Source organism: Triticum aestivum, chromosome 5B (genome assembly GCF_018294505.1).
Source record: "Triticum aestivum cultivar Chinese Spring chromosome 5B, IWGSC CS RefSeq v2.1, whole genome shotgun sequence".
Taxonomy (NCBI): Eukaryota; Viridiplantae; Streptophyta; class Magnoliopsida; order Poales; family Poaceae; genus Triticum; species Triticum aestivum.
In genome coordinates this window covers 458,797,966-458,817,247 of record NC_057807.1, presented here as the reverse complement: position 1 = coordinate 458,817,247, position 19,282 = coordinate 458,797,966, and the positions used below count along the sequence as shown (strand labels likewise).

At 52.8% G+C, this 19,282-nt stretch overlaps 2 protein-coding genes across 2 annotated transcripts; both read right to left on the bottom strand.

Moving 5' to 3' along the window:
- Positions 1–2,043: 2,043 nt before the first annotated feature.
- Positions 2,044–2,951, bottom strand: LOC123116425 (uncharacterized). Its single transcript, XM_044537382.1, has one exon. The coding sequence runs from the start codon at positions 2,820–2,822 to the stop codon at positions 2,238–2,240; it is 585 nt and encodes a 194-aa protein (XP_044393317.1). The 5' UTR covers positions 2,823–2,951; the 3' UTR covers positions 2,044–2,237.
- Positions 2,952–14,145: 11,194 nt separating this feature from the next.
- Positions 14,146–16,750, bottom strand: LOC123112454 (protein TIC 62, chloroplastic). The gene is made up of 6 exons (XM_044533437.1): positions 16,320–16,750; positions 15,837–16,211; positions 15,167–15,736; positions 14,911–15,087; positions 14,578–14,820; positions 14,146–14,464 (listed from the first exon to the last, which is right to left on the bottom strand). Exons 1-6 carry the CDS (start codon positions 16,604–16,606, stop codon positions 14,410–14,412), a joined length of 1,707 nt encoding a protein of 568 aa, XP_044389372.1. The 5' UTR covers positions 16,607–16,750; the 3' UTR covers positions 14,146–14,409.
- Positions 16,751–19,282: the final 2,532 nt, after the last annotated feature.

The following is a 19,282-nucleotide window of genomic DNA, read 5'->3' as shown; positions in this document are numbered from 1 at the left end:
GCGGCTCAAGCACAAGCACGGCTGGTACGCCGCTGGCGAGGAGGAGGCGGGGTCCATGGCCGAGGACCCTTGCATGGTCGTAGAGCCCCTGCTGAGGAGGTCGATGCCGGCAGCAGCAGCAGCCGAGTTCTCGCAGAGGCAGAGCTACAGGGCCAGCGGCGGCCTGAGCGCCATGAGGTCCTCGCTGAGGATTCAAATCCGTGAGAATTCAACGGACGGATGAGTACACCAACCCGACGACGCCCTTGGCGTGCACGACACAGCCACGACGAGCTTCAACGCCCCGACCTGCTCCGGCGCCCAGATACCCGGCATCCGTGAACGACGACGGCTGCTCGTCCTGCCGCGCCGGCGCGAGGTGAATGGCTTTGGTGATGGGGAGGCCACCGGGGGTGGTGCGGTGTGAGGAGGAAGAAGCAGGAGCGCGATGGCGGACTGGCGGCGGCGGGAGTACGTTGCGGCACTGCCCTCGCTCTGCTTGTTCGGACACGCCGTTATCTAAGTGGGCTTCCAACGGGATCGCGATAAGTGGGCTAGCCCGATTATTATTATTATTATTTAATAGGACCCACTAAAGAAGATTAAGTGGAATGGGCTAAGAGCACCTCTAGCAGACCCCGCAAAACGCCCGGCCCGCAAAAATTCCGGCGAGTATGCGGGTTCGGTCTAATTTTCCAGCCAGCATAGAGCCCGCATACTCGCCCCGCCCGCAATTTTTTTTGCCGCAGCCCGCAAACCGCACGCCCCGAGCACTATAACTGCGGTTCCGCGACCATTTTACGGGTCCAAACCCTATCACCCCGCCGCCGCGAGCCATCCGATTCCCCTTTCCCCTCTCCACATTTCTCGCAGCCGGCGACCACCCGCCCCGCCTCCAGCCATCATGTGGGGCTGAATGTGGAGCTCCGGACGCGGCTCCGACAGCAGACCCGGCCGTGAGAGGGACCCGGAGCGCGAGCGGCGCGTCCGGTCAGACGGCGCGAGGAAGCGCGGCGCTCGGAGGTGGACCAACCACGAGGTGTCGCCGCCGGCGAGCTTCGACCGCCGCGAGACGGAGGAGTACGCCAAGGAGCTCAAAGCTCTCGAGTGGCGGCAGGCAGGCGCCGCCAACGAGAAGGCTGAGGAGTGGCGCCGCATCCGCGCGGAGCAGGCGGTGAAGTACATCGACCAGTGCAGCTCCGGCGAGGAGGATTGAGCGTCGCTCGGCCTCCACGGTGTCGTCCATTTTGCCGCGACCTCGCCGTCGTCAGATCCGACCCCCTCTACTAGTAGTTAACATAGCATGTAGTGTGATCTATGCTTAATTTGTTGATCATGTAGTATGTATGAACTCTGTAGTATGGGATGTGATGAACTATGTGTGTGCAATTTCTCCCGCGAAAGTGTTTTTTCAAATTATGCAGGTTTAGATACAGTATCTGATCGGCCGCGCATGTTTTCACCCGCAAACGCGATCTTCGTGAAACAGCAAACGCGTTTTGCGGGTCGAATTTTTGCGGGGTCTGCTGCTCTAAGAGGTCCCACTTAATCCCATCTCCACTTGCAGCCTGATTCGGCTCTGTTCCCCCAAGCCAAGGCGAAAGCAAACTTTTACGGTTTCACCATTGTCCGGAGCTATGCTAGTCAACTCGTAGAAGAGGTCCATGTTAACATCATCACTTTGGTGGCTCAAAACCACCCATGCCGGCCCATAAGCAGACCCACTTGACATGGAAGTGAAGGGGCGAGGATGAACTGAAAAACTTTAGAAGAAGGAAGAATGTGCATATGAAATTGATGCATCTTGTACTCCCTCCGGTCATTTTTACTCTGCACATTGGTTTTGCCGAAAGTCAAACTTTGCTAAGTTTGACCAAATTTTTATTAAAAATTATTAGCATCTATAATATTTAATAAATATAATATGAAAATATATTTCAAGATGAATCTAATGATATTGGTGTTGTTATGTGAATGTCTATAATTTTTTATATAAACTTGGTCAAAGTTGGATGAGATTGACTTCAGACAAACCTAATATGCAGAGTAAAAAGGACCGGAGGGAGTACATTTGTACAATAGTATATATGCAGTATATATACACTGATCTCCACCTCAGCTTGGGGGATCGAGCGCCGACTGAATCAAGTAACCAGGCTAACCACAGGTCCAAAAAATAATACTAATAACTAGGCTAACCCACGCACCAAACTTTGCTAATTAACCGTTTGCAAGAATCAGCTGGGAACTAGGATCAATCAGTCATCGGCCTCCAAAATGGAGCTTAACCTTTGCACGCCTGCCGGACGACTCGTGCGGCTTCCGTAAGAACCACCAGCTGCTCGCTTCCTCGTCTTCCCCACCGTCTCACCGCCGCCGTGCACCGTCTTGAGCGCATCGCTTTTTCCATACGCGTGGCGACTCCATCCACCGTCCTCTGTTCCGGTGCCCTCATCGTCAGCGAGGACTAACGGCGCCACCCGAGCCGCCTTCCGCCCCTTACCGCTGGCGACGGCGAGCGCGGAGCTGGCCTTGACGGCGAGGGCGGCCATCTCCTGCCCGGAGAGCGGCCGGCGGAGCATGGACATGGGCAGCGCGAAGTAGAGCCACCCGGGCTGCAGCGCCTCCTCGGCCGCCAGCGCACGGGCGGGCGCGTCGAAGCGGAGCTCGTCGGCGCTGCACAGGAAGCTCGACGCGCGGGCGGCGTCCCCCAGCGCCTCGCCCGCCATGACGGGCGCCGCGAACTGCGCCAAAGAGCCGTCCGGGCCGACCACCTTCGCCGTGGCCACCGCCCGCCCGGACCCCTCCACCGACGCCGTCGATCGCGAGACGCACGAGCCCATCTCTCTTCTCTTCCCCTGCGAGGCTGCGACGACGGTCGACGTCTACGTCTACGTTCACCTTGTCGACGTGTTAGCTAGTCTGTCTGTCTGTTTGTTTGTCTGAGAAAGTGGACTGGATTGATGATCTATCCGGTGGTCTGGACTCTGGATAGTGGATACGGGCAGAACGATGGAGCTGCTATATATACGCGGCCAAGAGTAGAGTGCACGTTGGTGCGGGTGACGCATGCCAATTCGTCATCGATCAATGCGCCCGTGCTGTCAGTGTCAACGGGGACAGGGAGAGCACTTGCTGTAGCGCTGCACTTTGTTCGCTTCAGACCGGTCAAAGCACGCAATCAGTGAGGAGGAGAGAGGAATCTTGGGCTTTGGAGCTGGAGGGAACGCTATTTTGGGGCCATGGAGGTCGTTAATGTGTGGCGACAGCGACCTTTTTTTCTTTAGTTGGAAAGCGACTTGGAATGCATGCATACATCGTCATGGCTCGCGGCAGCTGATCGCGACGTTCGGGAGGCTAATTAACTTCGTCATGCACGTAGGTGCACGAGGGCCAGGTGGGATACTAGTTTAGTTGCCTCTCTTAACACATGCATTTATGCAAACTTTCTAGTTTAAGCAAACGAGCATCTTTTTTTTTTGCGAATATAAGCCAACGAGCATCTTTCGCGAGAGTGAACAAAACAATATACTGTGATAAATAATTAATTAAGCTTGCGATGCTGCCCCTCTAGCTCCTCACAGGGACAAAGAGGTATATAATTAATCAAGCTTGAGATGCCTTGCCGCCAGATCGTGCGCATATTTTTGTAGGTGCCAATGTAACCATGCAAACTTAGCTTTGCTAATTGAGGTAATATCACGGTCAGTCATAGAACTTGCATCGGATGTGCAGTTTGGTGCTAAAATTTTAAAAATATGGATTTTTGTTGATCTAACTTGTGTTTAGGCGCAAATACGGTCAATCTGGCTGTTTGCGTGCGCATACACCGTTGGCGTGATATGCCGTCTAGGCACAGGGCAGCTATCGGTGACAGATATCGCTTTAGGGCGACGCGCGCGATTTTTTTTTTGCACAAAGGCCATTGAATTTATTTAATTATGAAAAATGGCCCTCAAATAAAATAAAAAATGCTGCGCGTGATGGGTTCGAACCCACGACCACCTAATAACACACCGACGCACATGAGCTACCCAGTACACCAAGTACCTTTTTGAGCTCAGAAAGAGGAATACGAGGTTAATGTTTTTGCAATGACGACTACCAATATCTAAATAATTTTTTGCTAACTAAATTTCCATTCAGAGAAAAAATTGAGCGCCGAAAATTTTGTATTTAAAGGAGAGAAACTAGTCTAACAATACATGAACGTAACTTAAATCCTCATATCGGCATACAGTATGAGACACACTTTTGGGAAATATATTTTTGTGTTACTCACACTCATTTGAAAAAAATATGTTATTTAAAATATTGTTCTTGTTGCCGCAACAATGAATTCAACTCGCGACTTTTCTGTAGTGTAGGAGTCGGGCTGACCACTGTACAGGAAGCACTTATAAAGTAATTAGTTAAACTAAATATATTTAGACATTAAAAAATTAAATAAAAAATTTATTTCAACATTTCAGGCAAAAAACCCATAATTGTCAAGATATTTCGAAAACAGGATTTTGCAGCTCCTTCTAAAGAAAACCGGAATAAAAAAACCTTGCTCGTGAACAAGTTTGTGTGTGTTTTGGGTTAAACATTATACATTTTGACGCGTGTTTTAAAATCGAATTTCATTTAAAAATTCCTGACAAAAAAAGTTTTTTCGGAGCCTATTTTTCTGGCCAAACCCGGGAAAATAGATACGAGCAGAATAGTGTGTGTCCAGTGTAAAAGTAAATTTATCTCCAGGTATGCATGAAACTGTGTTAGGTGGAGTGGTTTGCTAGTGCGTTCAAGTAAATGAAATCGCGAGTTTGAACCTACCGACCCTTTTTATTTCTCATTTCTTGCACCAATTTGTTTCAGTCACCGACAGTGGGCAATAGCCGCACTGGCATGCCACGTAAGCACGGGATACAGACGAAATGACTGTATTTGCACGAGATGACAAGTTATGTGACCACAATTCTGTATTTTACAGGTTCCGTAATCAAACTGAACATCGAGCACAAGTCTTATGACTCCAGGTGATATTACCTCTCGCTAATTCATAGTCGATTAGGGTTAGTTAACTCTTAGTCGACGCCAAGGCCGTTAATTTGGTGTTGAGATCCATGTCAAAAAATAATTATGAACTTTGATGGCAGACATTACATTTTTGTTTTTTCACTAGATGAACATGTTTTAATAACACGGTTACCATTTGTTTAGATGTGTATGAACATAATTGTGGAATCAACTGAGAAAGGTAGTTAATTCTCAATTGATTGAGAGCAAGCCACTCCATACAATGTATATACTCCCTACATTCTTTTGAATAAGGCATGCAACGTAGTCAAAATTAAACATCTTGTAGTTTATGTGCGATCCTTTGGATTTGTATTCGAAAGAAGTTTTCAATGGTACAATTTTGAAGGCACGCGACTTATATTTTATTAATTAAATTAATGATTAAAGTTAAATCTTGAGATTCGAAATGGGCGCACGCCTTATTCTACGCCTGATTGCCACGTTCTTAAAAGGCTTTGCTAATTCTCAAGTGCCATGTATCAAAGCTCCCCTCTGCCTATGAAAGCTTTTTTTCAAAAAAAAAAGATTGGAAGTATGAATCGACGTCTTAGGTGGGTTTGTTGGTCATGGAGCGCAGCATCACGTGCAGTATGTGAATGAAGACCGATCTGAGCATATACGGTGCGTACGTTGAAACCGGCCAGGTGCATGCAGCCGCGGACAACGACTGGTCGCTTTGTGCTTTCTAATGCAGGACCGACACGGATGCACTTGGTCGGCTTCCCGTGTAGCCTACCGCGTACGATGGTCGACCTAGCTACCAACTCGGCAACTCCCGTCCTGCCCCATGGGCGCGGTCGCCGTGCCGCTCGTGGTTTACTAGGCCAATTCCACCGCGCGACCCTATCCTGTCCGTCCCGGTTCGTTTGAGGTAAAAGCGACAAAGGAGGCGGCTCAGCGCGCGACGGTCCGGACGGACACCCATCCTGTCCGTTTTGTGTCCGGGCCGATCCATTTCGAGCGCAAACTTGCGCCGGATTTGGGTCGCGGTGGACACCAAACGGACGCGCCCTCATCCGCGTCGGGGCCGCGTGGCAGGCGGCCACCTACCTTCCTCCCGCCCACATCAATGCGCACGGGCGGGCGGCCCCACCTGTCATCCACACATGGAAGGGTTGCCGTCCTTCTTTAAGTGGGAAGCGTGGACCGGTCGTCGTCCACACTGCCCCACGCCACCCCGCGGCCTCCTCGAAACCCGACAGCCCCAGGCCCCAAACCCTAGCCAAGAACTCGCCGGCCGGCCGCCCCGCAGCCATGGGGCTCTGGAACTACGGCCGCAAAGGCAAGCACGACCGCGAGGCTGGCTTCCCGCCGCCGCCTCCTCCCGGACGACCTCTACTACGACCCAGGTACGCCCCCGACTCGCGATGAGCACGACGCGCGGCGGGCGTCCTATTTTGTCGGCACGTCGACGGGGCCACGGCGGCCACGCCCAGAGGACCGAGTGGCCGCTCCCCAGGAGCGCGGGCGTAGGGTGGTGCGCGGCCTCACGCCCACGCCGTCGCCGTCTCCATCGCCACCACCACCTCCTCGCATGACGCGCGGAGGAGGAAGCCCGTCTCGTGCAGCGTGTCATGGAGGACTCCATGCGCACGCACGACGAGCGGCAACGGGATGGCTTGGAGGAGGCCATGGCACTGTCTGCCGCCGGCGACGTGGCCTCCCCGGAGCTGCAGATGGCGGCCTTGACGGAGGAGAGGAGGGAGGACGCCATGGAGGAGGAGCCGGAGGCCGCCTTCCAGCAGCTGGTGGGCGCGGGGTGGGCCTGGTCCTGCACTGCTCCGGAGATGGCCGCCAGCCTGGGCGTGGACTGGCGTGCCACTCCGCCGCAGTCACCGGAGCGGGAGGGGTCGCCACGGGAGGAGGTGTTGCAGGCACCTCCCGCCGTCCATCCCGCCCCGTCTACCAGGCACCGCACGCACCGCCGGCCCACCTGTGGACGCCGCCGGCCTACGTCGACCTCGTCAGCGACGACGACGACACCGGCGGCCAGTGAAGAGCGCCACGGCGACGGCAACGACGGGCACGGGCAGGAGCGCGCCGGCGGCGACCGTTTTTTTTTTCTTTTTTATGTTTAATTATTAATGTGACAAAACTGGGTCGTTTTATGGCCATGGACCCCCTAACTAAGTTTTATCTTTTATTAAACTGCGTTTATTTACTTTTTTAGTCATTTTTTTATGTTTTCTTTTTTTTATTGTTTTTCTAAACACGGACGTGATTTGGGGTGCGGCCGCGCGGTGGGCACACGCACGTTCCAATGGACACAGCTGGACACGGGCGTATCCATCGACGCCCCAAAGGAACAAAATCCGGCCAATCCGAACGTCCGTTTGAGGTCGTGCGGTGAAGTTGGCCTTACTCACTGCTCCTTCAGCTCGGGACCAGGCCGGGGAGAGGACGGACGTACGCGTCCCACGCCGGCGCAAGGCGTACGTCCTCACTCGAACTAACAACCCTCACCAGTCCACAGACGGTCAGCGTACTCGTATCTCCGTTGGACTTGGTATATGCACCAATGATAGCGTGGCTGGTTGGGCATTAGGGCATCTACAAAGCCGATCCTTCAACCATATGTAACAGTCCGGACCATAAGGTCCGGACGTGTTTTGCCATATAGCACGGTTCTATACCAGTTCGCTCCGCAGGTTGGATATCACTTTTTTTGTAAACCTGAAGCAAATTCAGGGATGGGCTTTGCGGGCGTCCGGACCGCTGTCACAGAAAGCGTCGGATAGCCCTGGCCCACAAAAACCCTCTTCCTCGTCCGCGTCCTTTCCTGCCCGATGCAGTCAACGCGGCTCTAGAGCGCCACTGCCGCATTCATGCCGGCCCAGAGCGGACGCAACCTCTCGCGTCGCTTCGGCACTGAAGTGCCGCGCCGGCCGAGAGTGTCATATGTGCCGCTTCCCGGTCCATGCAACTGCTCCGCGTTCAAACTACAGCCCGTCCGTCTGTCTACCTACATTACACATGTGCGGATGCCGAGGAACCCACTTCGGCGCCACCTGTTCGTCCGTCCGTCTGTCGCCCACCATTAATCACCTCGTTGGTTGCCCTATCATCCACCCATTGTTTAAACTCCGGCCCGGCCACAGCCGCATCCGACCTCCTCCGCTCTCTTTCTCCTCTCGGCACCACGCCTGTCAGAGCCTCATCGAGCTCCAAAGCCGTTTGGGATAGCCTCTCGTCCAAGCAGAAGAAGAAGATCGCCACCATTGCATCTGGCAGGCAGGCCGACAAGCAGACGAAGGCCGGCGATGTGGATGCCCCAATAGAGGAGGCGGTCGACGACGAGCTGGCTCCATAGTCCTCGTCGGCCCCTGCCAGCATCACCATGGGCGAGGCCCATTCTCACTACACCTAGATGGTGTTGGTAGAGCGGGAGGCCGCATTCAGGCAGGCACAAACTGACCAGGAGTTCAACCTCCGCCTCCTCAACGAGCACTTGCGCGTGGAGCAGCCACTCGCCGCCGGTACGGTCATCGCACCGGACATGGACGTGGCCGATTAGGAGGCACTGCTCGACTCCTATCGCCATGCCAGTGACATGTGTCACAATCGTTCACAGTACCATCTCCATCAGACAGAGTTAGAAGCCACCTTTAAGGAGATCAACGAGGCGGCTAATGAAGTGTACGTCAAGAGCGAGGATGAGGGCATGTAGCCAGCTCCTCAACGGGTGCACCCCGCCGCCACGACCACGAAGTCGGCACGGCCGCGGGCGGCGGCAGCAGGAAGGAAGAGTAGAGCTTGAAAGGTCGCTGATTCTCGGGTCCCAAGAAAGCCACCACTCTCCCCCTCCCATCGAAGCCATGATTGGCAGGCTCATCATCGTCGGCCGATTAGCCGGTTGCAGGCTGCGGAGAAGGACCTTCATTTTCTGAGGCTCATAGCCGACCGGACATGGGGAACGGGCGCCGGTGGTTATTTAGACTAGGTTTAGAGTACAATTTAGTTGAAATATGTTGAAATGTAATGAGTTTGCTCCAGTTTAGATGAAAACATATGGTTTTATGTAAAATTATCCAAGTATGAATGAGTATCGTCCAGTTTGTATAAGTATCCAACAAATTCGTTCATTTTCATTAAATTTCACCCGAAATATAACCAGACATATGCGGCTATGGTTGGATGGCCAACCCCCGCACAAGTGTCCGCGAACTGGTCTCCCCGATCCACGGATAGATGTCATGTTCGGTTTGGGGTCAGTGTTGGAGAAGCCCTTAGGCCGAGTGTAACTTCGTTTTCTCCTAGAATATGTATGTCCTCTGGATCACTTATGTAATATCGTGTGGTTAGTGGTTCTTAGGGCATCTCAAAAGCGAAACCTCTCCCAAACCGGGCAGTATGACCCAATTTGACATCCAACGATGTCATGTATCTCTTTGCCAACCTGTCCGGCTATACGAAATCCCGTAAACCAAAACCAAACTTGGAGGGGCTTTGTAGGAGTCCAGACCGTTGCCAGGTAGGAGTCCGAGACCCCTGGCCTACCGAAAACTACACTCGGACCTCGCGTCTTCATCCCTTCATTCTTTATCTGCATCTGCTTCTTTCCTCGTCGACGCCACCGTTGTACCAGCCGGCCACCTGCCAAGTCATTGTCGGACCTCCGCAAGCGCCAGGCGTACGAGGCCACCCTACAAGTTAGCCTCCTAGTTTTTGTTTTAAGTTTTTTAGTTAAACAGACAAAATATCGTCTGTTTTAAGTAAGTTATGTCCAAACTTTACTGATTTCCGTCATGTTTGATGAAATATGTCTGATTTATTCAAATATGTTTTAAAATGGACGCGAGCATGGTTGGATGACCGGCTCCCATATCACTGTCCGTAGACTGGTTTGGTCCAGATTAGTCCGCGAACGGATACCCTATCTGTTTTGGTGGTCAGCGTTGGAGATGCCCTTACCCCATAATTTTCTTTTCTGAACCAGGCTTCCTCCTTTTCATTACTTGCATAATTGCATAATGAAAACTCAAAATCTATCGAACAATAAGGGATGCGGGAGGAGAGAAAGGATAAAAGCGAGTTCGATGCATTATCAGGAAACCCGCTATGCATGTCGACAATCGGTACCGTGCAATAAAAGGCAAAAACCTAATAACACACATAACCTAACTACGAGCGGTTCAAGATAGCCCAGTACCAAAAAGGTAAACAACCAAACAATCAATTAGGCACGTAGAACAGGGGTCAACCATTGACTAACAACCACCAACATCAGCAAAACCAGATGTGCCTTGGATTTGGATGGAGCCCCGGAAAATCCTGAGCATATTAGTCGCATTGGCTCTGAGCATATCCGCTCCGCTCTTCAGTTTAGCTGCACATTTACCTTGTTGGGACCTGCCCAATTAACAAGAACACATCAAGTGGTGAACACTACTTCAAAGGTCCCTCTCGGACGCCAAAGGAACCCACCTTCCCCCCGGCTCTCGCGTCGCCCCGAGTGGGCGACTCGGGGGCGACCAAACCCTAGCCTCCCGAGCCCCTCTCTCGTTCGCCTCCCCTTTCCCCGCCGCCACCTGAGGGCGCCGCCGGCCGCCGTGCGGCCCAAGTGATGGTGGTGGCGAGGCCCTGCTGGCCTGCATCCGCGCAGGGAGCTCTGGTTCCCGGGGCGGCGGCCCTGGATCTGGTGGGCGGCGCCGCTCTCTCCGGTGGAGGGCGCTGTGGGTGCTGGTCGTCCCTCCGGCCGTGCGGGCGGCGGTTGGACAGCGGAGGTACCTCGTTGCTGTGGGCTGCTCCGGTGGCTCCGCCAGATCAGATCTCCGGGCCCTTCCGTCTGCTCTGCATCCCCTCTCCGGTCCGGATTCAGCGCGCCCGTGCTGCAAGATCTGTCCCCTGAGGTGCGGTGGTGGGAGCTTGGAACGGGGGAATCCCCTGGTCGACTCCGCATCGACCTAGACGTCGGCGGTGCATCGGCTCCGAATCCCCTCTTGAGGGCGCGTTGAGTCCCCCCCCCCCCTCCACCTCCCCCTCCCATGTTTTTCCCCAGGTGAAAATCTAGGCTTTGGCCGGCCGTCGACGGCGCTCCATCGTCGTGTTCCTCCTTGGAGGCGTCGGCTAGGGGTAGGGCTTGGGTTGGGTGCCTGCAGTTCTTGGTTGGTGGCGGCTGCGGTGCAGTGCTTGCTCAGGTTTCCGACGGTGGTGGAGATGAGGTGCTATGCCCTGCTATCCTTCAATGGTTGCTGCCCTGTCGCGCTCGTGCTCCGCTGGCCGGTTTACGGCATCCTCGTGTTGTTGCACGGCTTGGATGTAGAGGAGATGGGTTCTCCTCTCTAGCATGTGCACGTCCGGGTTGTGGCACATCCAATGTTTTCCTCCCTGCAGGCACGATCCTCCTCTACACTGCTTGTTCGGTGCCCCGTGGATGTCTCTGTATTCGTTGTTCTGGTCTGCGATGTACCTCTCGCGGCTTGGTCTTGTTTTCTTTGTAATGGCAAGTTTGCACTTTGGTCTGCCGAAGTGTGATCTCTCTTATAATCTTTCAGTTTTTCTCCAAGCTTTGCCTTGTAATAATCAGCACCATGTATCCTAGCCGGTTGATGGCTTCATTAATTTGAAGTCGGCTTTATGCCTTTCATCTAATAAAAAAACACTACTTCAAAGAGGCATTTAGGAAGCTATTTTTTTCAATTGCTGCCTTGTTGCGGGCTAACCATATACCCCCAGCAAACAGCCGCCAAACCAACCATATAAACTTTTCAGCAAATGGAAAGAATACATAGCACCAAGAATGCATAGCCGTCAAGCCCCTTCAGTATATGATATGCATGCTTGTGCACATTCTGGAAAGAAAAAAAATAGCACAAAGAGCAAGGGAAGCAGCGATTCGGTGCCCAAGTGCATGTGAACCTGGGTGTAAGCAGTAAAATCAAATCAAATAGCAAAATAATTCAAAATATTCTGATTTTTTTGGCATTCAATATGTTTCAATGTGTATGCGCATGCAAAAATTTGTGACTTTTGGACATTCAAGGCGGTCGTGGCAAAAAAGACAAAATTTGGCTGTGAAAGAAACTTTGAAAAATTACATTGTCTCGGCTTGTCTTTTTGCCTAGAGCTCCTCGAATGTCCAAACATCATGAAAAATTTCATGCTGCTTGCACACTCAATCATCTTTGATGCCAAAACAAATAAGAATTTTCTAGAAAAGGTTACTTTTTAGGAGCTTACTGTTCATCAGATGTAGATGAGCATGTAGATGAGCCTGGGCTCATATTTGATTTACTGCAAGAGTAAGAGCATCTACAACCAGATTTGACAAATCCGCTCCCCTAAACATCCGCGGACGCACCAGAACGTGACCCCAAACAGCGCTGGACGGTCCCTCACATCTACTGCCGGACAACCACACTCCTCATCTCTAAACTCTCAAATCCACGCAAATCCATGCACGTCCATCATACACATGAATATCAGAAGATTATTGAGTAGTTCCACGATTCAACCATAGTTCAAAAGTAAAAATTATTTGAAGTAAACCCAAACATTAAACTCCTTGGTTTCCATTGTGGGTTCATAAGATCATAGAGTAGTGCATGTGCACCTGTTCATCTCGAAGATTCGGTTGCATATGCAGAAACTTCATAATTAAATATGCATCTTGTTCCAGGATGTGAACTTGTTCTCCGGACTTCTCAAAATCATCCCTGCAATCATATTGTGTAAAATGACACATGTCATCAGCTGCCACAAAGTCTTCGATTTCCACATCATTGTAGCTCCATCAAAAATTCCCCAATAAGCTTGGAGCACTTGAATGCCCTCTCCATATTCTTCCTACTTGTTTCTTGCATTGTAGCAAACTGTATTTGTTTGATGCCATGGGGATCTGATATGATCTTCACAAACGTCGTCCATTGAGGATAGATACCATCTGCAAGGTAGTACCCCATGTTGTAGGCATGTCCATTGACTGTGTAGTTGCACGGCGGTGCTTCCCTACTGCAAAGTCTCCCGAACACGGGAGATCGCTGGAGCACATTGATGTCGTTGTGAAAACTAGGGATAAAGAAAGCATGTGAAGTCCATAAGTCGTTTGATGCCACTGCTTTGAGTATGATTGTGGCCTCTTTGGCGTGACATTGGTACGTCCCGCACAAATCTTTGGGGCAGTTATTCCATTTGCCAATGCATGCAATCAATAAACTAAGCATACCTTAAAAGCCTCTTGCCGCTCCAATAGCCATCAGTTTTTCTGTTTGGAAATTTGGTTCTCTCATCTACTCTGTTTCAAACACCTGCATCATGTCGCGGCAAATTTCACAGTGGTCTTTAGGCATGTGCTCTTTCCCATCCGGACCATCCCACCAACGGCATCGACGACCGTACCTAATGCAAGCATTCTCATAGCAGTCGTGCATTTCTGCTTAACAGAGAACAAGAGTTGTCCACAACGATCCCTAGAGAGCCTAAAGTAGGGAGCTGTGCCTCCATTCCCTCCACCACGCGCAAGAAGAAGGGTTTGCGCATATCGAAGCGTCGACGAATGTATCAGGGAATGTTCGTGTGGGATCAAAGTGGTACTTGTAGAGTAGTCGTGCTCCAATGCCCTATCCCGGTTTGAAACTCCTCCCTTTGATGGAACCCTTGAAGTTTGGGATGTGTTCCACCTCCCGTCCATTTCCTCCTGGATGCTCATGATCATCATCATCTCGACATCTTCGTCTGACTCTGACGAGTCAAAGAACTCCTTTTGCGTTAATTCATCAAGCTCCCTACTCCTCATCAGATGAACCATTCCAATCCATTGTTTTCCCTACAAACGAATCAAAAAAAAATGCTCGAGCAATTTGTTGGACACGTAGAGGACAAGGCACAATCCGAGAATAGCCAGACGTACTGCAGTGGCGTCCGGGTCGGCGACAGTGTCCGGAGTGGCGAGATGGCCAGGGAGGAGTTTTGTGACGGTGGTGGCAACCCGCACTGCACACACCAAGCAAGGAGGGGGGTTTGCTCCCGCCCGGGCTTGGCCCGACGGTACCCTCTGGCGAAGACGAGGGAGGGGGAGGGTGGGTAGAGGAGTGAGGCAGCCGGCGCTAGGGCTTCGCCCAACTACCGCCCGCGGGAGCTACAGGGGCAAGTGAAAAAGTCAAATGGAGAATTCAAGCACCTTGCATTGTACACAGACAAGTTGTACGTTCTTTGGTGCAATCCAAAGGTTAGTTCATGTCTCATGGCGTCGGCTGTTTGCGGGTGTTCTCATATACATGCATATACATATGCATCTTGTCATCGTCGTGTATATTTGTATTTCTCGAAGAAGGAAAATTGGCATACACACGTGCCTTGAGCTCGCACTCGGACATAGCCGCCGATCGAGCAGGAAAAGTAAATGGAAGTAACCGCCGGCCAGCCGTTCTATACTTTGGGGGCGGATGGAGTGGGCGTGGTTGGAGGTTTCAGGTCTTCGTACCTAGCAAAGTTGCAGTTAATCAGACAGAGAGGGATGAATGGATCATACTACGTGTGAATTCGAATGCCATTTTCATGAGCTAGATGAGCAGGGAGACAGGGAGAAATTAGTACCTCGCGTATGGTGAAAGTGGGCGCCCTGGATCAGCAGTGGGGGCGGCGGTGGCGGGAGCGCCGTTGGCGTTGGAATCCAACAGCGGCGAGGAGGGCTCGGCTGCCGCCGCCTCGGCAGTGGTGCTGGTTGCTGCCTCCGGAGAGGCGGCAGTGGGCGGCGGCGATGGAGAATCGCCGTCATCGTTTTTCTTGCTGCTGCTCCTGCTGGGTGTCGGGGAAGACGGTGGCTTCAGCCCCTCGTACCTGTAACGCCATCAGTAAATTAATGGGTCCATCAGAGGCCGAATTCTTTATCTCAAATGCCATGGATGTAACATCAGTTGGTTCACTTACGCCGCGTAAGGTGAGAGCGGCCGTGGCTTTGCAGAAGCAGCAGGAGCAGCCGGAGGAGGAGGAGCCGGAGCAGCTGGTGCCGGTGCCGGTGCAGGAGGCGACTCCTTCACCGCCTGACCGGTGGTGCCGCTGCTAAAGCTGGGTGTTGGGGACGATGGCGGCTTCAAATCTTCGTACCTGCAATGCAACAAAATGCATCAGCAAATGATCATCCATTACCATGAGTCCAGGATATCAGTTCAGTCGGTTCACTTACGCCGCGTATGGCGAGAGCGGCCGCTCTGCTTTTGCTGCTGCAACTGGTGCCGGTGCTGGAGGTGCTGCAGCTGGTGGTGGTGCCGCTGCTGGAGGTGCTGCAGCTGCTGGGGGTGCCACCGACGCTGCCGGTGCCGGTGCCGGTGCTGGAGGTACTGCAGCTGGTGTTGGTGCCGCCGCAGCTGCTGGAGGCGACTCCTTCGGCGCCTCGGCAACGACGGCCGGAGCCGCGGGAGCAGGGGGCGGTGCCCTGCCGGGGTCGGAGGGGACCCTGGCGAGGAGGTCCTCCATGGGCAGCAGCGGCGCGGTGGTCTCGGCCACGAGCTCCACCACCTTGCAGTAGGCCGCCCTCCTGTTCTTGGCCACGCACGCGATCAGCTCCGCGACCTGCAGGTTGGACACCAGGCCGCCGACGTACGTGTCCCGCGGCGACACCACCAGGTTGTGCGTCTCCTTGTACGCGTCCGTCGGCCTCTCCATGCCTCCCGGCCGCACGATCGTGTACGGGACGCCGCTGGCCACCAGCGCCTCCTCCGCCATCTTCTTCCAGCACAGTACACCCCAGAACAAGCTGCTCGATCGATCATGTGAAAACTCCATTAATCCTTGGCCAAAACCAAGTATAATTCGCAAGAGGTACTGTAGTAGCGTTGATCAGTCAGTCTGTTTACTTCAGGAGGGCGGCCGGGAACCCGAATCTGGTGGTGCCGAGGGAGGTGACGAGGACGAAGTGCTCGACGCCGGCCTTGGCCGCGGCGCGCACGAGGTTGGCGGTGGCCACGTAGTCGATGCGGTAGGGGCCCGTGACGTCGAGGATCTCCTTCTCGCTGGCGCCGATGGAGCACACCACGAGCGCCGCGTCGCCGATGGCCGCCTTGATGCCCGCCTCGCCCTGCTTCTCCAGGTCGCACTCGACCAGCTCCAGCCTCGAGGCCGGGGCGCTCCCTTCGCCGAGCTCCAGCCGCTCCACGCTCTGCACGAGGGGCGACGCTCTCTCCTTGCTCCGGACGGCGGCGCGGACGCGGAAGCCCAGCTTGATGAGCTCCCTGCACAGACGCGCGTCGCGTCAATTCTCAATTCTCAATGCAATGCTGCAACAGATGGAATGGACTGCAAACTATCGGTCATGATCGAGCAGAGTCGAAGAGTAGTACCTTACGGTCCGGGAGCCGACCTTTCCCGTGGCACCGGCGACGAAGACGAGGTCCTGCTCCTTCACCGGCGCCGTTGCGGCCGCGGCCATAGCGTAGACGCGGCCGGCGGGGAAGGAGCGGGCAGAGGAGGAGGGGCGAGCGAGTGATCTGAGGGGCGCGCCATGGTGGTACCCGCACCTGCGCGATCTCCGCGCAGAGGCAGAGCACGCGAGCGGGCCGTTGCTACCGCCGACGCGGCACCAGGGCAGCGGCGCCGACAGGGACACGGCGGCGGCCTTGGCCTCCATGTCGATCGAACCGTTGTACTCCACGACGCGGCACTGGAGCGGAGTAGCTCTCTGCCGCTCCAGTTACTCCCTGGATGTCACTCGGATTCCCCTGATCTCCGAGCCCCCGCGGCGGCTGCCCGTGGCCTCGTATCGCGTCGAGGAGCGATGTGTGGTGTCCGACGTGGCGCGGCCGCGTCCCCGGGCTGGGATAACGTGGGGCCCTCTCTTCATCCCCTCGTCCAGTGTCCATGCAAGGAGTGAAGAGAACCGAGGTGGCATGGGGACATGGCCGGTCGTGCCGTGGACGGCGACGCGGGCGCTGGAAAGGGCACGCGCGGGCGTCCGGCTTCGAGGAGGACGCCGTGCGTGGTAATTTTTCGATGATTTCTCTTCAGTTTGACTCTCGCCGGGGTAATTTTTAGATGATTTCTTTTCAATTTGACTCTTTCAGGGAAGCCAGGTGACAGAATTTAAAGCATCTACGGGCGGACTCTTCAAATGCATTTATATGTCCGGCAAACAGTCATAAAATGGTGACTCGGTCGGACCCCTAGACCGGCCAAATACATTTGGGTTGGCCAGTACGTATCCAGCCCATATCTAGAGCAGATATGGAGAAATCAGAACGCACCCATGCGCCTTCACCATGTTGTGCCAGACGGACCGGAAACACCTTAAATTTCATCAAATTGACCAAGTCCATCAAATTCACCGTCCTCCTCCCATGTCCATCATCCATTTCCTGTGTATCAGCCACCGCCCTCCTCCACCCTTGCTACCCCATCCGCGCCGTGGACCCCGTCCGCCGCCCTAGATGTCGCCGTCGAGTACCCCTTTCCCTATCGCCTTTGCGTCGTTCGTGGGGATCCCGTCCGTGGGATGAGCTGCAAGGCGGAGAACGTCGTCCAGAGGGAGCGGCGAAGGAAGCAGCCCGAGCAGGAAGCGGTGGTGAAGGAAGTTCCGACCAAGGAGATTGTGGGCGTTGAGGAGGATGTGTCCCCTCTGTGTTGCTCGGCTGTCGCGCGCGTCCACCCGACCGCTGACAAGGAAGCCGTCATCCGGATCATCGCGACCGGCGACGATCCAACGTCCCAATGGTCGACTTCAGACGGATTTATGCAATTGGAGGGGTCGAAGACATGTGCGACTCGCCGCAACTCCAACGGGGGCGGGCAAGCATGGGCAGCGCTGGTGCCCGGACTACCCAGGGCATGTTCGACGAAATGTCACAGCAGGACACGATACATTTTTGCTCCATTTTGTATCGCTTCATTCTTATTCTCTATGTCATTGGATAATTTTTTTGCATATGTCGTTGGATCAATTAGTTCCATATGTCATTGGATACGAAAGGCAAGAAGTGACTTGAGGGGAAGAAAGAGATCAACTGCATAGGGAGTACGAGGTGGGGAGAGTGGCGGCCAAACCACCGGGCGCAGTGTAGACAGTGGCGGTGGCAGAGCACTCAACACAGATGTCATCCGGCGAGTGATTCATACAGATGTCATCCGGCGAGTGATTCATCACGTTGGTCAGCCGTAGACTAGGCGTTGAATTTCATTTTTGGCATGTCTGGATTGTTGAATTGTGATTTATATTGCTTTGTTGAATAGTTGAATCTTGATTAATCAATGTGCATGGATTTAAGGGTTTGATATGAGGAGCGTGGTTATCAGACAGGACATTTGAGGGCCGTCCGGCATCATCCAGGGTCGCGTCCAGGCTCTTCCGTGGACGTTTAGAGGGATAGATATGTCAAGTCCAACTGTAGATGCTCTTAGTATTTGGATCAGTCAATTTTTTTTGTCTTTAGGAGATTATGTGTTTGTATGTGGATTATTACTTCGAAACTGATTCATGCACGATCCTTGTGGCCGATGTATGCACGACATGGAAATCCAGTGGCAGATGTCCCGATGTATGCACGCATGTCCGTCTGGATTTAGTTTATCGTGCATGAGTCGTCTGAATTTGTCGTGTGTATAGCACGGCTCTTATTACTTGAAGGCAAACAACTTCGGATCCCAATTGGGGATCGATCATTCTGCTAAAGGCGTTGCGCGAATATTCTTCTCCTTTAAGCTGCTACTGGCAAAAAAAAAGTCTCATCCAAATCATATGTTGGTCCCTCATTATTCACATTCTAGGGGCCATCTGATTTCTATGCTTTAGGTTCAGTTTGCTTGGTGAAAAGTGGAACAAATAAAGTTGTATAGTCTGTCATACTTTTGGCAGATCCTACAATTGAATGTCATCAAGCACCAAAATAACCATTGTCTACCACAAAAGCACGTGTACAGTAAACATTATCATCAACACGTGGCATCGAGTACACAAAATTATTGGAGAAAATTCAACTGCAAAAACAACTAAGCATCAATGAACAAAAACATGTACTAAAATAAAAGAGAAACACAGTCCTTTACAACACAAAACAGAAGCCCGTGAGATACTCGGCCTTAGTCTGAAACATAACTAAAACTGACCCGATACCTGGTAAGAGAGAAGGCAAAAATGAAAGTAAATGAAAAAAATAAAGGAAGATAAAAAATAAAGTTTTCTAAGAATGAATGAACTAGTGGCATTAGTATCACCCTTTAAGAAAAAATATAACAATAATAATTAGAACAAATATGACTAAAACTGCACACAATTTACACACAAATTGTGTTTTTTATAATATGCAAGAACACA